The sequence below is a fragment of the Canis lupus genome, chromosome 9 (genome assembly GCF_011100685.1).
Source record: "Canis lupus familiaris isolate Mischka breed German Shepherd chromosome 9, alternate assembly UU_Cfam_GSD_1.0, whole genome shotgun sequence".
Lineage (NCBI taxonomy): Eukaryota > Metazoa > Chordata > Mammalia > Carnivora > Canidae > Canis > Canis lupus.
In genome coordinates, this window is record NC_049230.1 from 15,032,325 (window position 1) to 15,051,641 (window position 19,317).

The window sequence follows — 19,317 nt, forward strand, 5'->3', positions numbered from 1 at the left end:
CACGCAGGCATACATGCGATGAAATCTAGCGTCCGGGATACGTGGCATTTGTGTTCACTTGGGCAGGAGAATAGATATGACTATACATGTATAATAATACAAGTATCCGCACGAGCCCGATGTGAGTGTGGGAGCGTGCTTGCGTGAGCAATAAGCATGCGTGGGAACGGGTGTGACGCACCTTGGAAGGTCTGTGTGAACATACGAAGGGTGGTTTATGTGTATAGCTGAGAACGTGTGAGTGTGGCATTTGTGGGGAGACACATCCATGAGTGTGTACCGGAGCAAGTGTGAGTGTGAGTGTGAGTGTGCGAGCTGGCGTGTGCCCCGGGGGGCTCTGGGGAATGAGTGTGAAAGGGGACTGGCGTGTAGAACGAGCCCGTGTGAGCTCCCCAAGGGTGCGAGAGGACCTGGTGGGATGGGCTCGTCCATGTGCCCCCGCGTGTGTGCGTGTGCGCGCGTGTGCGTGCGCGTGCAGGCGGGCCAGCGGGTGCCAGGGGCCCCCAGCCCCGGCGGTCCCCGGCTGAGCCCAGGCGCACCCGGCCGGGCAGCGCGGCCCAGGCTCCCACCTGAAGATTGGCCCGGTCCTCAGGTTTCACTCATGACCCTGTGACATCAGCAGCAGCTGTCCCCGCCGCCCGCCCCCCGGCCAAGTCCCCCGGAGTCCCAGCCCCAGCCCGAGGTGGGCGACGGCGCTCCAGGCTCGGCCGCAAGCCCTCGGCTCCCGCCGGCAGTGAGTACCGCACCCCGCCCGGCCGCACCCCGAGGGCAGGCCACCCCGAGGAGCAGGGCGCCCTGGCCCCGGGCCCAGCCTGGCTTCAGGGAGGCCACCGCTTGGCTCCGGGTGCCGTCGTCCTCCCGGCCTGCCCCGGGCCCTGCTCTGCCACGGCCCGCGCCCGGCTCCCCGCGCCCCGACCCTGCGGTCCGAGCCTGGCCTGGGCCGCCCTCGGTGGGCCGCTCTCCGCCCTCGGCCGGTCGGGCCCCCTCCCTCGGCGGCGGCTGCGCTCGGCTCCAGGCGGGCACGGTGACCCCGGGGACGGACGGGGCTGAGTTTCTTCAGGGGAGGAGAGCACAGGAGCCAAACGCCTGTCCCCAGCCTGTCCCCACGGGCAGCTCAGGCTGTTCACGGTGGCTCCGAAGGCAGGGCTGTGGGGGGAGGAGAGCGGCGGGAGGCCGGGCGGGGGGTGGTGGCGGCTCCTTTGCTCTGCTGAAACAGGAATCTTCCAGATGCCAGCGGAGGACACATCTCAGGCCGCACCGCCCAGGCTCTGCCCACCGCCCCTGCCGCTCCCGCAGGCCTGGGGCGAGGCTGGGCTCCTTTCCTGGGCAAGTGGGGAAGGCAGAAAGCCTGGCCCGAGGGGAAGAAGATGGGGCCGCCGCACTGAGGGGGCTTCGGGGGGATTCAGGAGGAGCCTCAGGGCCAGGAGTGGGGCCCGGGGCAGAGCGCCGGGAGAGCCAGGCACCCCAACACCACCACCACCGGGCGGCGGGGGCGGGCAGCCGCTAGTGGAAGAAGCCGAGAGGCCTGAGCAGAGGTAGGACGAGGGGTTTGGGAGGAGTGTGGTGTTGCTTCCCAGAGGGGGGCATTTGTTCAAAGATTGGGGATCCCCATGTAGAGGGCCCTGAGGGTGGGATGGGGGCTTTGAGGCTTTCCAAGGAGGCACTGGATGGCACAGCGGGCCTGAGCGCCTTCCCGCTCCACACGGTTAAGGACTATGTCTGGCGGCCCCTCCCCCTGCTCGGGCACAGGGCCTGGGCACCATGAGGGCTCCCAATGCCCCAGGGTGGGGAGGGGGCCCTCCAGGGGGATCCTAAACATGTCCCCCTCCCACCCATACCACCTGCAGCGGGGCCCTGCGTGGAAACAAATCACCCCGGAGCCTGGGAAGGTCAGAGCCCAAACAAGCCTTGAAGGCCTTTGAGGTTAGCCTCTATGATGAGCCATCTTGAGGAGACTAGCTGGAGACCAGTTTGGCGCCGGTCTGGCTATTCTGGAGAGGGGAAGGGGTTGACAGAGAGGCAGGGAAGAGCCAATGGTGGGCATTGTTGTCCTTGGTCTATGACAAAGGCTGTGACTGCCCCCCAGAGCCCTAAGCGGAGATAAGGAGCCCCCAGGGGTGGCAGCGGGATGGGGACACAGGTGGAAGACTGGTCCTCCCAGGACCCTCCAGATTCTTCTAGGGTCATCCCCAGTCCCCTGCCCACAGCTAGTGGCCTCCTTCTATGTGGTAGTGTTGTGGACAGTTGTGGTTACCACACTAGTATTTGGAGCCACATGACCTGTGTGGGCGAAGCAGGGTCCCAGACATAACCCAAAAGGCCCTCTCCCGTCTCCATCCCAGGCAACTCTCAGGGGACTGGCTGGGATTTTTATTTTTATTTTTTTATTTATTTATTTTTTTTAATTTTTATTTATTTATGATAGTCACAGAGAGAGAGAGAGGCACAGAGACACAGGCAGAGGGAGAAGCAGGCTCCATGCACCGGGAGCCCGACGTGGGATTCGATCCCGGGTCTCCAGGATCGCGCCCTGGGCCAAAGGCAGGCGCCAAACCGCTGCGCCACCCAGGGATCCCTGGGATTTTTATTTTTTTAGTCAGGTTTTGGGAAGATAATTAAGGGTCCTTCCTAGGTGACCCTGTCCTAGCCTGGTTCTGCTTGTCATTTCTGGTTGGGAACCTGCCTGAGGTGGGGCTCAGGACTTGGAATCACCTTCCCAGCTCTAGGCTGGCCTGAGTGCCAAGGCGTGCCTACTGTTTTCCCTCACCAGGCCTTCTGGGTCCCACCCCCAGGCCAGGTCATGGGAAGCCCTGAGTTCAATACTGAAAGCACAAAACTCCTGCCAGACGATGGGCAGTGGTCCTGACAGGGTCCCTGCCTCCAGAGGCAACTCTGGCCACCAGAACAGAGAAAAGTATAGAGAGTGACAAGGATGGGGCGGGGGTAGTCCAGCTGGGGATGGAGTTGAGAGAAGTCTCCAGGGCCAGGCGCAGCCAGAGAGGAGACAAGGGAGTGGACCTTGCAGAGAGAAGTGGAAAGGCTCGCTCTCTCTCTCCAGGTGATAGGACAGAGATGCATTGAAGGGAGATGAAAAATCTGAGACCGAGTTCCCAAAGAGCAGGTAGGGAGAGGAGGGGACGAAGGAGGGTGGACGTCAACAAGCAGGGTGCAGGTTCTACAAGCCTTCCGTTCCTCGACTCCCCTTAAGGGAGGGCTCAGGCTCTGAGGGTCCTGCCACTTGCCTGCGGCACACAGCTGGTGAGGGGCACTGATGCTGGTACGGGGCTGCATGGGGGGCAGAGCTCGTCCCTGAGACTTGGAGGGGGGGTGGGGGTTCCAGCAGGCAGCCCTAGGGCTGGCTGCAGGTGCCAGGCCTCCTGCAGGGGTCCCCAGCTCGGCAGTGGCAGAGACAGGTCATGGTTCCCAGGGGCTCCTTCAAGAGGTGCTCCAGGAGCTGGGGGAAGCCAGGGTTCCCTCTACCCCCACCACCCCTACCCCAGGCCTTTCATGTGCTCTGGCCCCTTTTCTGCCTCATCAGCAACAGCTATTTTTATTCCCTGAGGTTTTCAGTCAACAGCCATCGTTGGGGGGATGGGGCAGCAGGAGGAGCCAGCGAGGTTCAAGGAACAGACCAGGGTGGGGGGTGGAGGCAGGGAGTTGTGCCCCTCGAAGGGCAAGCCACCCCTCAGGCCCTGCTGCCCTCTGCCAGGAACCCTAGCATAAATGGAAAATATAAAACCACAGTGGTCACCAGACCCCACTCTGCTTGGGGGGTTTGTGAAGCCAGACCCCACTCTGCTTGAACTGGTTTGTGAAGCCAGGTGCCCCTGCAAGCGCCCCCCTCTGACCCCACCACGCCAACAGATAGGTGCTAGAAGGACGTGGTTCATTTAGACTTGGGTGGTGATAAAGCTTAGTGCTTAAGTGCCAGGGGCTCTTTTGAGAGCCCCAACGGCCCGGTACCCAGCCCCAGTCTGCTACATAAACCACCTCTGGCAAGTGACTTGCCCTCTCTGTTCCTCAGTTTCCTTCTCTGTCAAATGAAGTGATAATAGTAGGATCATGGTGAGGATTTAAAGAGCTCATGAATTTGAGGTGCCCAGAACAATGCTTGGCAAGTAGTCAGCTCTACATAAGTGTTAACTAGTAGTTAATTATCGTGGCTTTCACCAGGCTGTGACTCTGAAATCAGTGTCTCCTCTTGTGGGGGAAGAGGAGGCAATAGGAAAGAAAGGAGCTACAAACATTGGGTCCCCCTGGCAGGAAGCAGGACGACCTTATCCAGCTCTGGGCACCCTGCATAGCTGGGCGGGGGGGGGCGGGGGTATATGTATTTTTTTCCTATCTGGTCTCCTTCAGGTGAGGGGGATCCTTTTATAAGATGGATAACAGACTCCCTTCTGTGAGGGTCTGCAGTTTATGAATTTTGCTGTGAGGACAGTGACACCAAAAGCAAAGCAGAATCCTAGAATCCTTCTGGCTTCCATTTCAGTAAGATCTGCTCCCGACTCTGGTCCCCCCCCCTTTTTTTTTTTAAAGATGTTATATATTTATTCATGAGACACACAGAGAGAGGCAGAGACACAAGCAGAGGGAGAAGCAGGCTCCCTGCCGGGAGACTGACGCTGGTCAATCCGAGGACCCCGGGATCACAACCTGAGCCAAAGGCAGACACTTAACCACTGAGCCACCCAGGTGTCCCAACTCTGGTCTTTTTTGAGGTTTGTAAGTTCTTGATTGGCCTTAATTTGGGAGAAGGATCTTTTACCAGGGTAGTTGGTGGCCTGGAGCAGTTTCTGGAGTAGAGCGAAGTTCTCAGAGGTAGTGGCAGGGCCAAGCTGGCTGAAGGGGCAGAAACAGTCCACCAGCCTTCCTTGTGGGTTTCCCGTAATAGGCTGGGGCTCCACCAGCAGCAAGAGGGCCACTCTCCCTGGCACTGGTAACCATGATCCCCAACTCCCCGGACCTGGCAGGGGTGTGGGGCCCAAGTGGGGAGGGCTCAAAGCTCACCTTACCTGGATGGTTGGGGTCTGATGGAGGGAACGGCGAACCAGGTTGACTCTGATCAGTTTTGAACAGTCTTTCTGTTGCCCTCTTGGTGGACTCATGGCAGGAAAAAAGCCTGTCTGCCATGGTCTGGGAAAGGTGAGGCTGTGGGGCAGAGACAGGAGAACAAAGGCAGGCATCTCCTGGAGTATACTGTGGATAGGAACAGGCAGGGCAGGGGAAGCAGCCCTGTGTGCAGGGGGTGGATCTGCCCAAAGGTGGGTGAGGTGGGCCCAGATGTGTACGGGAGAGGGTGTGCATGCACAAGTTTGAGTGAAGACATCCGTAGAACCCCAGTGGTATTGCTTGGGGGCTCCTTAGAAAAAGCTGAGCTAGCAGAGGGCAGGAAGCCCCAGGCCTGGGTGGAACTAATTAGCCTCCCCACCCTTTGGAGCAGCTGGGAAATGACTCATAGAAGCAATGTGTGTGTGTGTGTGTGTGTGTGTGTGTGTGTACAAGTGGGCTGCAGAGGGCATTAGGGGGTACATGAGGGTCGACCTTGTATAAAAGAAACTCATATCACTAGAAAGTCTCTTTACCAAGCTGTTGATTTGTAGTCTTCAATCCCATGATTCTCAACACACAGCCCCAGGAGGCCTGAGTCTAGTCCCACCAAGGCCTGCCAGACGCCCACCTCAGCTGGTGCATTTTAGGAGCTTTGTCCAAGGACCTGGTCTGCCCTTTGAAGAGGGCAGTGAGAGTCAGGCTGCCCAGTCCCCCAGAGGGCTGGGGGAGGCAGTGTTTGAAATAGCAGACACGAGGATTTGTGTTAGAGAACTGTGTTCAAATACTGCCTCTGCCACTTGTCAACTGGGAAACTGAGCCTGGGACAGCGCCAGGCACTCAGCACCAAATGAACATATCCACGACTGCTTTTCTTCCAGAAATAATTCTTAAGCCTTCACCTTGAGGGCCTGTGCATATCAGCGCTCTGGGTGAAGGTGCTGAGATTTGGGGGTCAGAGGAACCAGCCTCCCCCACTCCTAATAGACTCTTCTCCATCCTGATGGGGGTTGGAATTCTACATCTTAAGAAGAATTCTTTTGATTTGAGGCTCAGTCTTGGAAGGGGAAAGCTGCTCCTGGGTCTTTGCTTCAAGGGAGAAAAGGCTTCCAGGGCCGCCAACAGATGAGCTGGGCGGGCTTAGGAAGAAGGGGGCACAATTCGCAAAACCCAAACACAGCCCATTTGAGGATTTATTTCTCATTTGTGGGTTTTTTATTTCATTGGGCCCCAAGCCAAACAGAAACACTCTGGATTAAGGAAAAGAGTCAGGTTTGAGAAGAGGAGGCAGCTTAGGGAAAACTAAATGATGTTTTTTGAGAGCCACCGGGAATTGGCAGAGAATGGATCAGATTGTGGGGGGAGGGGCTGCTGACATATCCTGAACAAGAAAACAAACTTGGCATACAGTAAGTACAAAATAAATGTGGTCACCACTATCATTCTTACCCCGGGCAGAGGATACCTTATTAGGTTGGTTGAATCAGGTGCCTGAAAAAGGGGGAAGCATATTTTGGCCCAGTGAGCCCCACATGGAAAGTGCCATCACCATTAGCCCACCCCTTGCCCAGGAGCACCCCTCATGTGACCCTGATTGTTTCCGGAACTCTTGGGGCTCCTGAGTGTCCGGAGGTTTTCACTCCCAGCTCCAGGCCTCCCTCCAAGACCTCTTGGAGCAGATTTCCTCTGCAGAGTGTTAGATCAGGAGGGGAGGGCATCTGGGGTGACTTCCTCCAAGGCTCTGGCCTGCCAACACTGCAGCCCTAAGTGCTGGCAGAGAAACAACACAGCTACCCCCTTTCCCATCCCTATCCCCAAACTTCTCCAGCTGAGAAAAAGCCATGACTTAAGATTTATAACCAGGGGGCACGGGGATTCATTTTGCATTCTTGGAACTGGGCCACGATGGAAATGCAGGAATTTGGGAAGTAGGCCACCCGGATGCCCAGTGCTGTCTTTGGCCAGGATAGAAAAAGTTTGATCTCTTTCAGTGTCCTAGAAAGTTCTGAGTCTGAGCCCCCTCTGCTTAAAGCTTCTCCCCTGGCCACATGGGGCTCTGAAATAATCTTGCTTCCAATCCACGGAGAAACAAAGCAGCCTGACCCTGGAATGCAGCTCTGCTGTAGATAGACGGCATGCTTGGTTGGCAAGAGACATGATGATTGGGGCCTGAGCAAGGCCAGTAAGCTACCTGCCATCCCTGTGACCAAAGGAATGTGCCCTAGAGTGAACAGGGAAGGCTGTGAGGGGCAAGTCACATCCATTCTCTTCCAGAAGAGTTTCTCACAGTAGCTTTTATATCTCAGGCTGCTACAGCATGGCTGATACTTCTTGGAGGATTTCAGGCCAATGCAGTACCATTAGGTGGGTTTCTGGTTGTTTGAAGGATTGTATTTGAAAGTGTAAGTTTCTTAGGAGAGAAAATTCTAGAAGCATATGGTGGTAGAGGGATGGTGGTGGTGATGTCTATCCTGAGCCATGTTTGGCCAATAATTTGGGACAGTCAGACTCACAGACACCCAGCTGTGAGGGTGCTGAACTGAGAGGAAAAAAATCAAGATCTAGGCTTTCACAAAGACTAGAAGTGAAGAGGTCCAACGAACAAGAGGAACTTGTAAAACATAAAGTCCTATACCTAGATTTATACTAACCTTGCATTCTGAAACCATTATTAGTTTCAGGGGGTTTTGTCAATTCTTTTGGATTTTGCACATAGACAATCATGTCATCTGTGAACAAAGACAGTTTTATTTCTTCCTTTCAAGTCAGTATGCCTTTTATTTCCTTTTCTTGTCTTATTGCATTAGCCAGGACTTCCAATATGATTTTGGAAAGGAGTGGTAAGTGGCAACATCCTTGCCGTGTTTCTGATCTTAGTGGAAAGCTTCTAGTTTCTCATCATTAAGTATTATGTTAGCTGTAGGTTTTTTGTAAATGTTCTTTTCAGGCTGAAGAGACGCTCTACTATTCCTAGTTTACTGAGCTGTTGTTGTTTTACCGTGAATGGGTATTGGGTTTTGTCAAATTCCTTTCCTGCAACTCTCGATATGATTATATGATTTTTCTTCTTTAACCTATTGATGTGATGGATTACATTAACTGATTTTCTTTTTTTTTTTCTTTTAAGATTTTACTTATTTATTCATGAGAGACACAGAGAAAGAGGCAGAGACATAGGCAGAAGGAGAAACAGACTCCTTGTGGGGAGCCTGATGCGGGACTCAATTCCAGGACCCCAGGATCACGACCTTAGCCAGAGGCAGATGCTCAACCACTGAGCCACCCAAATGCCCCTGATGGATTACATTACCTGATTTTCTAATGTTGAACCTGTCTTCCACACTTGGGATAAATCCCACTTTCTTTTTATACACTGTTAAATTTGATTTTCTAATATTTTGTTTGGGATCCACCTGGATTTAGAAGAGTAAAATCAATTGCACAATATATATGATGGGGAAGATCTAATTTGACCTTAGCTCATGAGGGAAAGATCCAAGAGTGATTGCAAATTTCACATTATGAGTAGGCTGCTGAAAAAGTGTGTGCCATCTTGGGATGAATGACTACAAAGGGTGTCTAGGCGAGGGAGAAAAGGCCTCTCTCTGTGGTCAGACTACGTCTGGAATTGGGTGTTCCAATCTGGCAGCTCCACTGAGAAAGACAATGCTGGGCTGGACCTGCTCCAGAGAGAAGCCGCCTCGCCCTCCAGCGTCCTTATTCTCGGCTCCCTGCCTATGGACAGCTGGCCCCAGCTTGGCTCCCCAACTCCTGGCCCTTCTTCCCCCACACTCATCCCTGTCTACTCACTACCTCCAGGCCCCCAAGATGGCCTGACTTTACTCACCACTTCCGCCAAAACTTCCGTTTCAATGCAGGTTCCGCTGGGGCTTCTCACTTACTAAATGGGCTCTGGCCCTGGAGCTCAGGGAGCTGGGTTTTATTCTTGGCGTGCCCTCTCATTTATCACTCTCTAAAATTATCTTATTTGCTTCCCTATTTTTTATCTGCCTCCTCCCTCTGGAATGCAAGCTCAGTGAGGACAGGGAGTTGCCACTGCTGTATCGTGGCTCCTAGAGCAGAGTCCGGCATAGAGCAGGTGCTCAAGAAATGTTTGTTGAATGAATAAATGTATGATCTGGGAGCTGTTGCTGCTCCTCTCTGGGCTTCAGGTTTTGCATCTGTGAAATGACAGAGATGGACTCCTTTGATCTCTTGAGTTCTTGCAACTCCAACATTCTTAAATTCAGTGGGAAGAGATTGCCTAGAGCCCCCTGCAGGCCCTCAGCTGCCACATCTCTAGAACAGACTGGGGTGGAGGCCAGTCTGATCTCTGGCTGGTGGAAGGAAGGTTCAAACTGTCACACTGGCCCCCTTTACTCCAGGCTGTAGCTGGAAGAGCCGCATGGAGATGTGCCAGCATGACACCTAACCCATGACACAGAGCATTGTTGTGCTTTCCCTGCCAGGAAGCCACGGTGCACACATCCCAGATAACTTTTCATTCCTCCATAGGTGTCCACTGCAAACAGTATAGCTGTCCTGTCTATTCTAGACACATTGAGAGGATGGACAGAAGACAGAAACATGCCAGCTAACCCCTGCCCCTGTGAGGGGCTCTCCAAGGCTGCAGGGTGAAGTCCAGACTCCCAGGCCTGCCAGTCCAGGCTATGGCCAGCTGCCCACCCCACCCTCCCCAAATCCCTGAATAGACTCTGTCTCCACAAAGACTGACACAAATGTAGCTCCCTATGTCCTGCCTCTGTCTTTGCTCTGGCCACTGCCCCTCCCTGGAGTGTTCTTCCCACCCATTTCTCTGTGTTTATAACTTAAGCATCCTTTGAGGCCCAACGGAAAAGCCACATCTTTCCTTCCCTGACCTGGAAGTAGCCATCATCCATCTGAACTCCCATAGCACAATGAGCTCCCCTCCTTAGGGCAAGCATCACTTTCTCCTCATGTCATAGTTATGTGTGCCCATAGCCACCTTCCCCCAATTACCAGCTCTCAGAGAGTAGGATGCCCAATTGGTGCATCATTGTGTCCTATTCAGAGCTAGCTCAGCTTCTGGCTTATGAACAGGATGGATGAATGGATGTGGATGGATGGATGGACGGATGGATGGATGGTTGGTTGGATGAATGAAATGTATCAGAATCCATTTTATTTTTGGAAAGATCTGTACCCAAATTTTCATCCTTTCATTCTTTCAGCAAACATGTATTGAGTGCCTACTGTGTGCCCAGTCCTGGGACTGGCTATGGTGACCAGCTCTGCCCTTTTGGCATTTCAGTCTAGTGGAGGAGACAGACAAACAAATTAGGCAAATTACTCGCTTAAGTAATCACCAACTATGACACATGATGTCTAGGAAAACACAGGGGACTGTGAAGAGTAGAGAAGGAGAAAGTCACTTGGAGAAGAGGCATTTGAGGGCAGCCCGGGTGGCTCAGGGGTTTAGCGCCGCCTTCAGCCCAGGGCCTGATCCTGGAGACCCAGGATCAAGTCCCACATCGGGTTCCTTGCATGGAGCCTGCTTCTCCCTCTGCCTGTGTCTCTGCCTCTCTCTCTGTGTGTCTCAAATAAATAAATAAATAAATAAATACATACATAAATAAATAAATAAATAAAATCTTAAAAAAAAAAAGAGAGAGAGAGAAGAGACATTTGAGCCTAGACAGGGGGGTGAGATGGTAAAGCCATGTGAAGAGGGAGGGGAGCATAGAGCTAGGTGAAGGCCAAAGGCAGGCATGAGCCCAGTGGTCCAGCAGCTGGAAAGAGGCCAGTGGGACTGGGGCAGAGGGAGCAGGGAGGAATCAGGAGACAAGGGTGGAGAGGGAGTAGATCACTTGGGCCTTGTAGGTCACCATGAGGTATTTAGGTTTTGTTCTAAGCACAACAGGAAACTGCTAGAGAAATTTAAGCAGGTGAAATAATATGATCAATTTCTTGTTTTTAAAAGATCACTGGCTGCTGTATGGAACTGATTTGCAGGAGGCAGGGGCAAAAGCAGTTAGCAGGAAATAGGCTATTACAAGAGATTATTGTAATATGGTCCAGGGGGAAAAGGTAGAGGTCGCATATATTTTGGATATGGTATTAATGGAACTTTGGATGGGCTGGATGTAGATGAGGGGAAAATGAGCATTCAAAGGGGCACCCCAATATCTGACTAAAGCACACAGATGAATGGATGGATATTTTCTGGGTTGAGGAAGACTGTGGATTAGGGCAATTGAAGAGAGCAAATGCTTCATCCAAAATACTATAGCTTGGCATACTTCTTAATCATCCACATGGAATGGATCAGCCTGGAGTTCAAAGGAGATGTTACAATATTCTTGCAAAACTCTTTACAGTCCTAGGAATGATGCCATCCAGATCCAGATTGAGCCCTGAGAAACTTTAGAGACTGGGGAGAGAAAGAGGAACAAGCAAAGAGATTGAGAAGAAGAAAGCAGCCAAAGAGGTAGGAGGAAAACCATGGATGTACTCTCACGAAGGCTAAGCAAAAAGAGCCTTTCCAGAAGGGGGCTGCAGCCAACTGGGTTGAATGCTTCTCAGAGGTTGAGGGAGGTGAAGACAGAAACGTGGTCAGCAGACTTGGCAGCAGAGGGGTGCTAGTGATTTGACAAAAGCCATTTAGGTTGAGTGGGGGGAATGGAAGCCAGGTTGGAATGGGCTGGAGTGAACAAAAGGTAAGGAAGTAAAGACAGCTGGTGTAGACACTTTCTAAGAAGTTTCTCCATGAAGGGAAACAGAAAAATAAGGCAATAGATGAAGGGAGGTATGAGGCCAGGAGGGTGGTTTCTGTCATCACTGCCATTATTTTTAAGATGGGAGAGCCTGGTCATAGACAGGAAGTTGATGGTGGTAGAGAGAAGATAACTAGAGAGTGAGGTCCTTGGGAAGGCAAGAGGGGTCAGGGCTGAGCCCATGTGGACGGCCTGGCCTTTGGCGATTCCTCTTCTGTTTTAGCAAGATGATGGAGGCAGAGGGCAGCAAAGATGTTTCTGTCAGTTAAATGGTGTGCGATGCTATGTTCTCATTGAAGGCCGAGGCAAAGTCACCAGCTGGGAGCATCAAGGGGAGGAATGTGGGGAGGTTGTGGGATGGTTTTCTCAAAGTGGAAAAGTGAGGCCTGCTCTCCCAGGGCAGAAGTGAGGGCAAACATACCATTTGTAACCAAGAAATCAACTGTGAACCCAGCCAGGCCCAGCTTTTGCCCCTGTAACACCTGGCCATGTATGGGCTGACCCAGGAACAGCAGAGCTGGGACAGGTGGGCAGGGGTTTCCCCAGATGAAGGGGATGGAAGGAGAGAGAAGGCCAGAGTTGAGAGTATTTTCGAGGAGGGATTATGATTGATGATGGTTGTTATAGTTGAGCTAGGCAAGTCAGAAGGTTCTGTTGGAGAGGAAAAAATGCAGGGAAAGGGGTTAAGGCCAGGAGAATCCCAAGGATCACAGCAACAAGCACTTGACTATGACCTGAGAAGTAGGAAGTGGGGGGCAAATATCAGAGGTGAGGCAATATCTGGTCATGATTTAGATTCAGAGTGTGCAACAGGAGAAAGGGGCAAAGGTAGAGCATTTCTCTAATTCATTCATTCATTCAATAACGTTTTATGGAGCACATGGCTGGCTCAGTCAGTAGAGCGTGCAACTTTTGATCTTAGAGTTGTGAGTTCAAGATTACTTAAAATCTTTAAAAAAAAAAATCTTTTGTTCAGCATCAGGCAACTTGGTGGTACAAAGGAGAAATCCACTCAGCCAGGGTGCCCAAGGAGGGCTTCCTAGAGGCACTGGTTCTTGTGTAGGTTGAGTCTAGAAAGACAAATTAAAGTTCTCTGGGGTGACAAAAAGGAGGGGCTCCATAAGCAAAGGCCTGGAGGTGTTTGTAAAACAGGTTGGCCCATTTGTGAGGATGGAGGTAGTAGCCAGAGGATGGGTGCATGTGGGGCAGGGGAGGGTGGCAAGATAGCGACTGGATGGTGGTGAACCTGGAGAGCTAGGGAGGAGGGGTGTGGACATGAAACAGTAAGAAGCCACTGAAGGTATAGGCAGGTTTGCTGAGATTTGTGATTTTAGAAATGTGGATGGTGGATTACAGGGGAGCCCAGTGGGAAGGAGGGAAGCAGATGGGGGGCATCTGGACAAAGTACGAGAGGGGTGATGAAGGAGTATGGAGAGCCTTGTGGGTGCCAGACCTGGGAATGGACCAGGTAAATCACCAACCAAAACCATGCCTCAACCTGCCTTGCCAGGGAGGGCATTTCCCCCTCATATAATAAGACATCCAGATGTGAAGTGGCTTCAGGGCTTCACACATTCCTCTGAAGAGGGCAACAGATGAATTGACAATCAAGTGCATCAAGTGCGGATTTTGAAGGGATCGATGAGGAGTCTGCCTGGGGCCGAGGATCACCAGGCTGGCTGTGCTGTCTATGGGTCCAAAGCCCAGGGGAGAGCCCAGGGGAGAGAAGAGAGACAGGGATCAGGCAGCAGTCTTTAAACAGACCTATGCCAGTGTGCCAGGCACCAGATTTGGTGACCTCAAACCCCAGGCTGTGAGGAGGCTGGTTGGGGAGACGGATACTACAATCACACAGGCAGGGCATGAATTACCGTTGACCTTAGAGCTTTGAAGGCTCTGCTGCACAAAGGGAGCTGTGACTTCCCTGGTCGGGGGGGGGGGGGGGGGGGGGGGGGGGGGGGGGGCTTTGAGGAAGTGGGACTTTTTCTTAAAACAAAAAAACAATGCTTAAAAAAAGATTATCTCTCTCTCCCTCTTCCCCTCCCCCTGCTCTCTCTTTTTCTCTTTCTCTAAAAGAAAAAGCAGCAGCAGCAGCAAGGCAGTGGCAGTATGAGGTCCTGAGGGGGGGGCAGGAGGGCCAGCTGGAAAGAAACCGCTGGGTGTGGGTGCTGGGGGGCCTCTAGGGACTCCAGTGAGTGTAGCTTCCACGAGCACTGGGTGGAGCCAGACAGTCTCTGGTTCTCTGTCGTCCCACTTGGGCCCCCATGAAGGGCAGAGTGGGCAGCGTCAGGCCAGAGGATTGTTGCCAGGCGAGGCCTGTGAACTGGGAGGGTGCCCAGCTGCCATGGGGTCTCTCCCAGGCCATGTGGCAGGTCAGTGTCTTCTGTGTGGGTGTGACCGCGGGGCCGGTGATGGGATGAAGGCGGGAAGGCGTGTGGCCAGTGACAGGGTACGACCGATGGGTGTGTGCGCGTGTGTACATGTGTGTGCTCGCACGCTTGCACTCCCACCCACACGATGGGGCGGAGGAGCAGCTGAGGGTCAGCAGGGATGAGCAGAGTCATCCCCGTGGAAACACGACTCCCTGGGTGATGGTAGGGAGCAGCTGGGCGGCCAGGCTCGGGGGCGTGGCCGGCTCTGCCCAATGGCTCTGGCCTCTCCCTGGGCCGCCCTCCCCACCTGTTGACCAAGCCGCAGGGAAGTGCTGTGCTGGCTGGGGCAGGGGCACCACCAGGCATCTGCGCCCGCTGAGACAGGCTGCCCTCTGATGTAGGAAAAGACTTAGGTTTCCAAGCCGACGGCCACGAAAGAATTCTTGAGACACCTTTGATGCAAAAAAATGATTTTATTAAAGCACGGGGACAGGACCTGTGGGCAGAAAGAGCTGTATCGGGGTCATGAGGGGTGGCCCATTATAGACTTCAAGTTGAGAGGGAGTTAGGGAGAGCGTCTCTAAGGAATTTTGGAAGCAAGTTTTCCAGGACCTTGAGGGGCTAGCTATTGTTGGGAAAGGGTCATTTATTACCGTCTAATAAAACCTGAGTCATGAAACTCTTCAGATGTATATTAGTGGGTCACACACTTGGGGGATGATTGCCAACATGTATCTTGGGGGGTAGAGATAAAAGAAATTTCTGACGGAATTTTTTTTTAGAGATTTTATTTATTTATTCATGAAAGACAGAGAGAGAGAGAGGCAGAGACATAGGCAGAGGGAGAAGCAGGCTCCATGCAGGGAGCCCCATGTGGAGCTCAATCCTGGGACCTGGGACCCAGGATCACGCTCTGAGTCCTGAGCCGAGGGCAGATGCTCCACCACTGAGCTACCCAGGTGCCCCTAAAGGAATTTTTATGTGTTAAAGTAGACTTACAGGATCCTGGGGGTCGGGCTAAGCTTGCTTTTTGCCTTTAGCAAAGTATTAACATCGAGGCAGTTGAGTTGCTAGAGGAATGTCACTCTGCCTGTTTCAAGGACTTGCCAATGGGCTCTAGATAGTAAGGAAATTTAATAATTTCTCTTTTGCCTTTGTTTCCCACATCACCCTCCAGTGTAGCTCCACGTGCCTCTGGCACGGTCTGTCTGAGCCCCTGTGTAGAGGGGTGGCTCTGGGGTGTCTAACCAGGCATGCCTTGCCATGGCTCATGTGACTGGGCTACAGTGGTCCCCTGTGCCTGCCTGCTGATGTGGGCCACTCCCCAGGGCCTTTTGGAGAAGTGAGCCACCACCACCCTTCCACAGGGAATGGGCTCAGGAGGGCTGGGCCAGAGTGGGGTTGTCAGGAGAGGCCAAGGGACAGTCCACACAGTTACCACAGGCCTCCAAAACTCCGGTGGGTGCCTCTTTATCTGCCCCATCCACACAGGGACCACCAGCCAAAAACAGTCCCTGGGAGCTCTAGCCCTGCCCCCACCATTGAAACTGTCCATGTCTTTGTCCCTTGTGTCCTCCTCTTCCACATTAGCATCTGCAGGCTCTCCTGACATAGCTTGCATCCTCCTCCTCCAGCCGCTCACTTGCCCACAGGTTGGATCCCACAGATTCCACGGGAGGTCGTGGGTGGAACTCTGCAGAGCCTGGGTCCCTTCCTTCTTCCCTCTCCTAGCCCAACATCATGCTTCCCCACAGCTCGGGACAGGGTAGCCCACACCACACATCTTTCTTTCCCCTTCCCTCCAGGCCAGTGGGGGCAAATACAGGCAGATGCACTATATTCTCCTTTCTCATGTCTTGGCAGACGTCACTAATCAATCACAGCCATCCTTTTGCACCAAGTCTGGCTGCAGCCTCGATGGTTGCTGCCTACATCTCTAGGCAGCTCATAGCAGCAGGTCCAAGTCACCTCTGAAGATGGACTCCATTTGCCATTCCTGCTTTAGGCTTCTCCCACCAGTCCCTTCATCTAGCCCCATACGCGGTCCTCAGACCCACCTGCACATTCATATCTGACTCCTTTCCACCTCACTGCAGGATAGAGGCCACTTGAGCATAGCCAGCTGTGGTTCTCTCTGTCCCCATAGGCCGAGGCCACACAGTTCCAGAGCTTGGGCCCAGGAGGTGACTGAGGGCACTGGGGCATTGCCCCCCAAAGTCTCCACACCGAAGAGGATCCAGTTGGTTTGCTGTCATCCTGAGGGCAGCCAACCCCCTGCTGGGGAGAGTATGGTGCCGGTTGGGGGGTGATGCTCTTATGTCCAGCACCTGTGCAGCAGCGGCACCCAGGCCTTATAGGCACATCTCCCAGTCCCGATAGGGCTTGCACACTGACTTCCCCAGCCTGGCACCAAGGCAGGGAGGAGGTGAGTAGCAGACAGCAGGCCCGGGGCAGGATAGCCGCCCAGCCCCTGGGGGGCTGCACACTGCAGCTGCCCCAACTCCCCACCACCCTCCTGGCCACTGAGCCCAGGATGCGAGGATGGCCAGCTCATCTATGCCCACTCTGGTGCCTCTGGGCCCTGAGAGCCTGCGCCCCTTCACCCGGGAGTCCCTGGCGGCCATAGAACGGCGGATAGTGGAGGAGGAGGCCCGACAGCAGCGGAACAAGCAGATGGAGATTGAGGACCCTGAAAGAAAGCCACGCAGTGACCTAGAGGCTGGCAAGAACCTGCCTCTCATCTACGGAGACCCTCCACCAGAGGTCATCGGTATCCCCCTGGAAGACCTGGACCCCTACTACAGCAACAAGAAGGTCTGGCCGGGTAGAGTTTCCTCTCCCTGCTTGTCCATCATCCATCTGTCTGCCTGTCCCTAGACCTCACGGCGCTCTCTCTGCCACAGACCTTCATTGTCCTTAACAAGGGCAAGGCCATCTTCCGCTTCTCTGCCACACCCGCTCTCTACATGCTGAGCCCCTTCAGCATCATCAGACGTGGTGCCATCAAAGTACTCATCCACTCATATCCTGCCCAAGTGGGGCGAGTGCAGGTGAAGGAAGGGGTTGGGGGTGGGGAAAGCCAGGTGCTGTAGGCGAGGAGGCCCTCCATCCCCCCATTCCTCCCCACCTGCTCCCTTACTTTCCTTGACTCTCCCCCTGACGCTGTTCAGTATGTTCATCATGATCACCATCCTGACCAACTGTGTGTTCATGACCATGAGCAACCCGCCTTCCTGGTCCAAGCATGTGGAGTGAGTACCCCCCTCCTCAGAACGCCCCTCCCCAGGTCTGGGACACAGCCCACTCCATGGATCTGTATTCTAAGCATGCCTTGAGTGGCACTGCTCTTGCCTTGCAGGAAGACACCCACTGTAACTGTCAACCCCATCAACACTGTAAGCCCCCGGGGTGGTGCACACTATCACTCTCACCGATATCAACACCATAGTTCATTTTTGTGACCTCCCTCCTGAGAGGTCCATCATTGCCACACCTGGCACTGGCCACCCTCTCCCCACCAGGTACACATTCACAGGGATCTATACCTTTGAGTCCCTCATCAAGATGCTGGCCCGAGGCTTCTGCATTGATGACTTCACATTCCTCCGGGACCCCTGGAACTGGCTAGACTTCAGCGTCATCACAATGGCGTGAGCAGGGCCTGGAGCGCATCCTGAGGTTGAGGAGGGTGAAGAGGGGAGCAGTCTCAAGAAGGGTAGCTGAGTGGGCCGACCCACTGGGAGGTGGACTGCTAGTGGGGGTGATGGGCAGGTGTGCAATGAGCTGCCCAATTCTATGGGCTGCCATTCCTGGGGTCTGGCTTGAAGGCAACTCCACATGGCATGTGCAACCACACGTGGCAGCCCAGGGCCCCAATCCCACAGGCCCTCACATACGGGAGAGCTGGGCTGCCCTTGCCACTCCCTGCTCTCAGCAAAGCTCCTGCACTGTCTTCCCCAGCTCTCAGGTCTCAATAGGAACCTTGGGGTCTGATTTGGCCTTCCCCCAACCCCTGTGGTAACCCCAACCACAAGGAATTCCAGAGGAATCCTCATTCTGGGCCTAGAGAAGCTGTGATTTCTGCCCTAACATCCATTTCCGACTCTGATACAGCCTTTACTCCAACCCCCCTGCCCAGGTACCTGACGGAATTTGTGGACTTGGGCAACATATCAGCCCTGAGAACCTTCCGAGTGCTGCGGGCCCTGAAAACCATCACAGTCATCCCAGGTACTGGAAAGGAGCAGAGACCCTCTGCCTAGGCCAGCAGGCCTCCCCCGCACCCCACCCCACGTCCAGGCCTGGAACCTGACACTCAGGTCCTCCAAGAGCCTGACCCAGGGTCACAACACTCTCACACCACAACCTGGACACGGTGGGGGGGAGGGCATGGCCAGGGAGGAGCAGGGGCTGGAGGCTGGAGGATAGGCATTCGAGAGGCCGCATAACAAAGTAGTTAGAGCACAGACTCTGAGCCAGACTACCTGAGTTCAAGTCTCATCTCCACCACTTCCTAACTTTGACCTTAGGCAAGTGGTTCAACTTGTCTATGATGCAGTTTTCTTATCTATAAAATGTGTGTAATAATAGTACTGCTCATTGGGGTGTTATGAGGATGAAGTGTGCATGGAGAGCGTGTTAAATAAGATGAACAGACTGGGGAGAGCAGAGACCTCCCACCGAGAGAGAGAAAGGCAATGAGTGATGGAAAGGCCCAGCCTCCAAGTGCCAAATACAGAACACGCCACAAACCCACTGAGCAACCAGGCCAGGGCAATTCCAAAGTAGTGCATCAAGAAGCATGAAATACATAGAAGCCAGGTCACCCAGACCCTCAAAAAAGCACATGGAGAAACCAGACACAGTTCCCAAATGGACAGAAAGATAGTCTGAAAAGGGATGGAGAACAGACCCTGGAAGGAGTGATTAGATCTGAATGCTAGAAAGTCCCATAGTTTTCCCCTAATGCCCTCAAACTGTGGCTAAGGAAGGTCTTGAGAGGGGAAGTGCTTCCCAAAGGCCACACTGTACACTGGCCAAGTGAGTGAAGGCCACAGTATTCCGTAACACTATGCTTCCAGGATCCTCAGAGCTCGGAGGGTTTTAATAAGGTGGCTGTTTTCCACATCAAGTTAAGAAAA

General features: G+C 53.6%; 1 protein-coding gene across 7 annotated transcripts in view; it reads left to right on the forward strand.

Moving 5' to 3' along the window:
* Positions 1-637: 637 nt before the first annotated feature.
* The window catches only part of SCN4A (sodium voltage-gated channel alpha subunit 4), a 44,465-nt gene continuing 25,785 nt past the window's right edge, over positions 638-19,317 (forward strand). The window contains exons 1-8 of one of the 7 annotated variants that reach the window (XM_038546884.1): positions 674-733; positions 7,356-7,413; positions 11,409-11,518; positions 16,323-16,990; positions 17,080-17,198; positions 17,338-17,427; positions 17,698-17,826; positions 18,315-18,406. In XM_038546884.1, the coding sequence (XP_038402812.1) occupies positions 16,718-16,990; positions 17,080-17,198; positions 17,338-17,427; positions 17,698-17,826; positions 18,315-18,406 (703 nt within the window). In that variant the 5' untranslated portion in view covers positions 674-733; positions 7,356-7,413; positions 11,409-11,518; positions 16,323-16,717. Of the gene's footprint in view, positions 734-1,297; positions 1,536-4,674; positions 4,722-7,355; positions 7,414-11,408; positions 11,519-16,322; positions 16,991-17,079; positions 17,199-17,337; positions 17,428-17,697; positions 17,827-17,863; positions 17,892-18,314; positions 18,407-19,317 lie in introns of those variants that run through there. The other 6 variants (XM_038546883.1, XM_038546885.1, XM_038546886.1 and 3 more) reach the window with 6 other exon arrangements.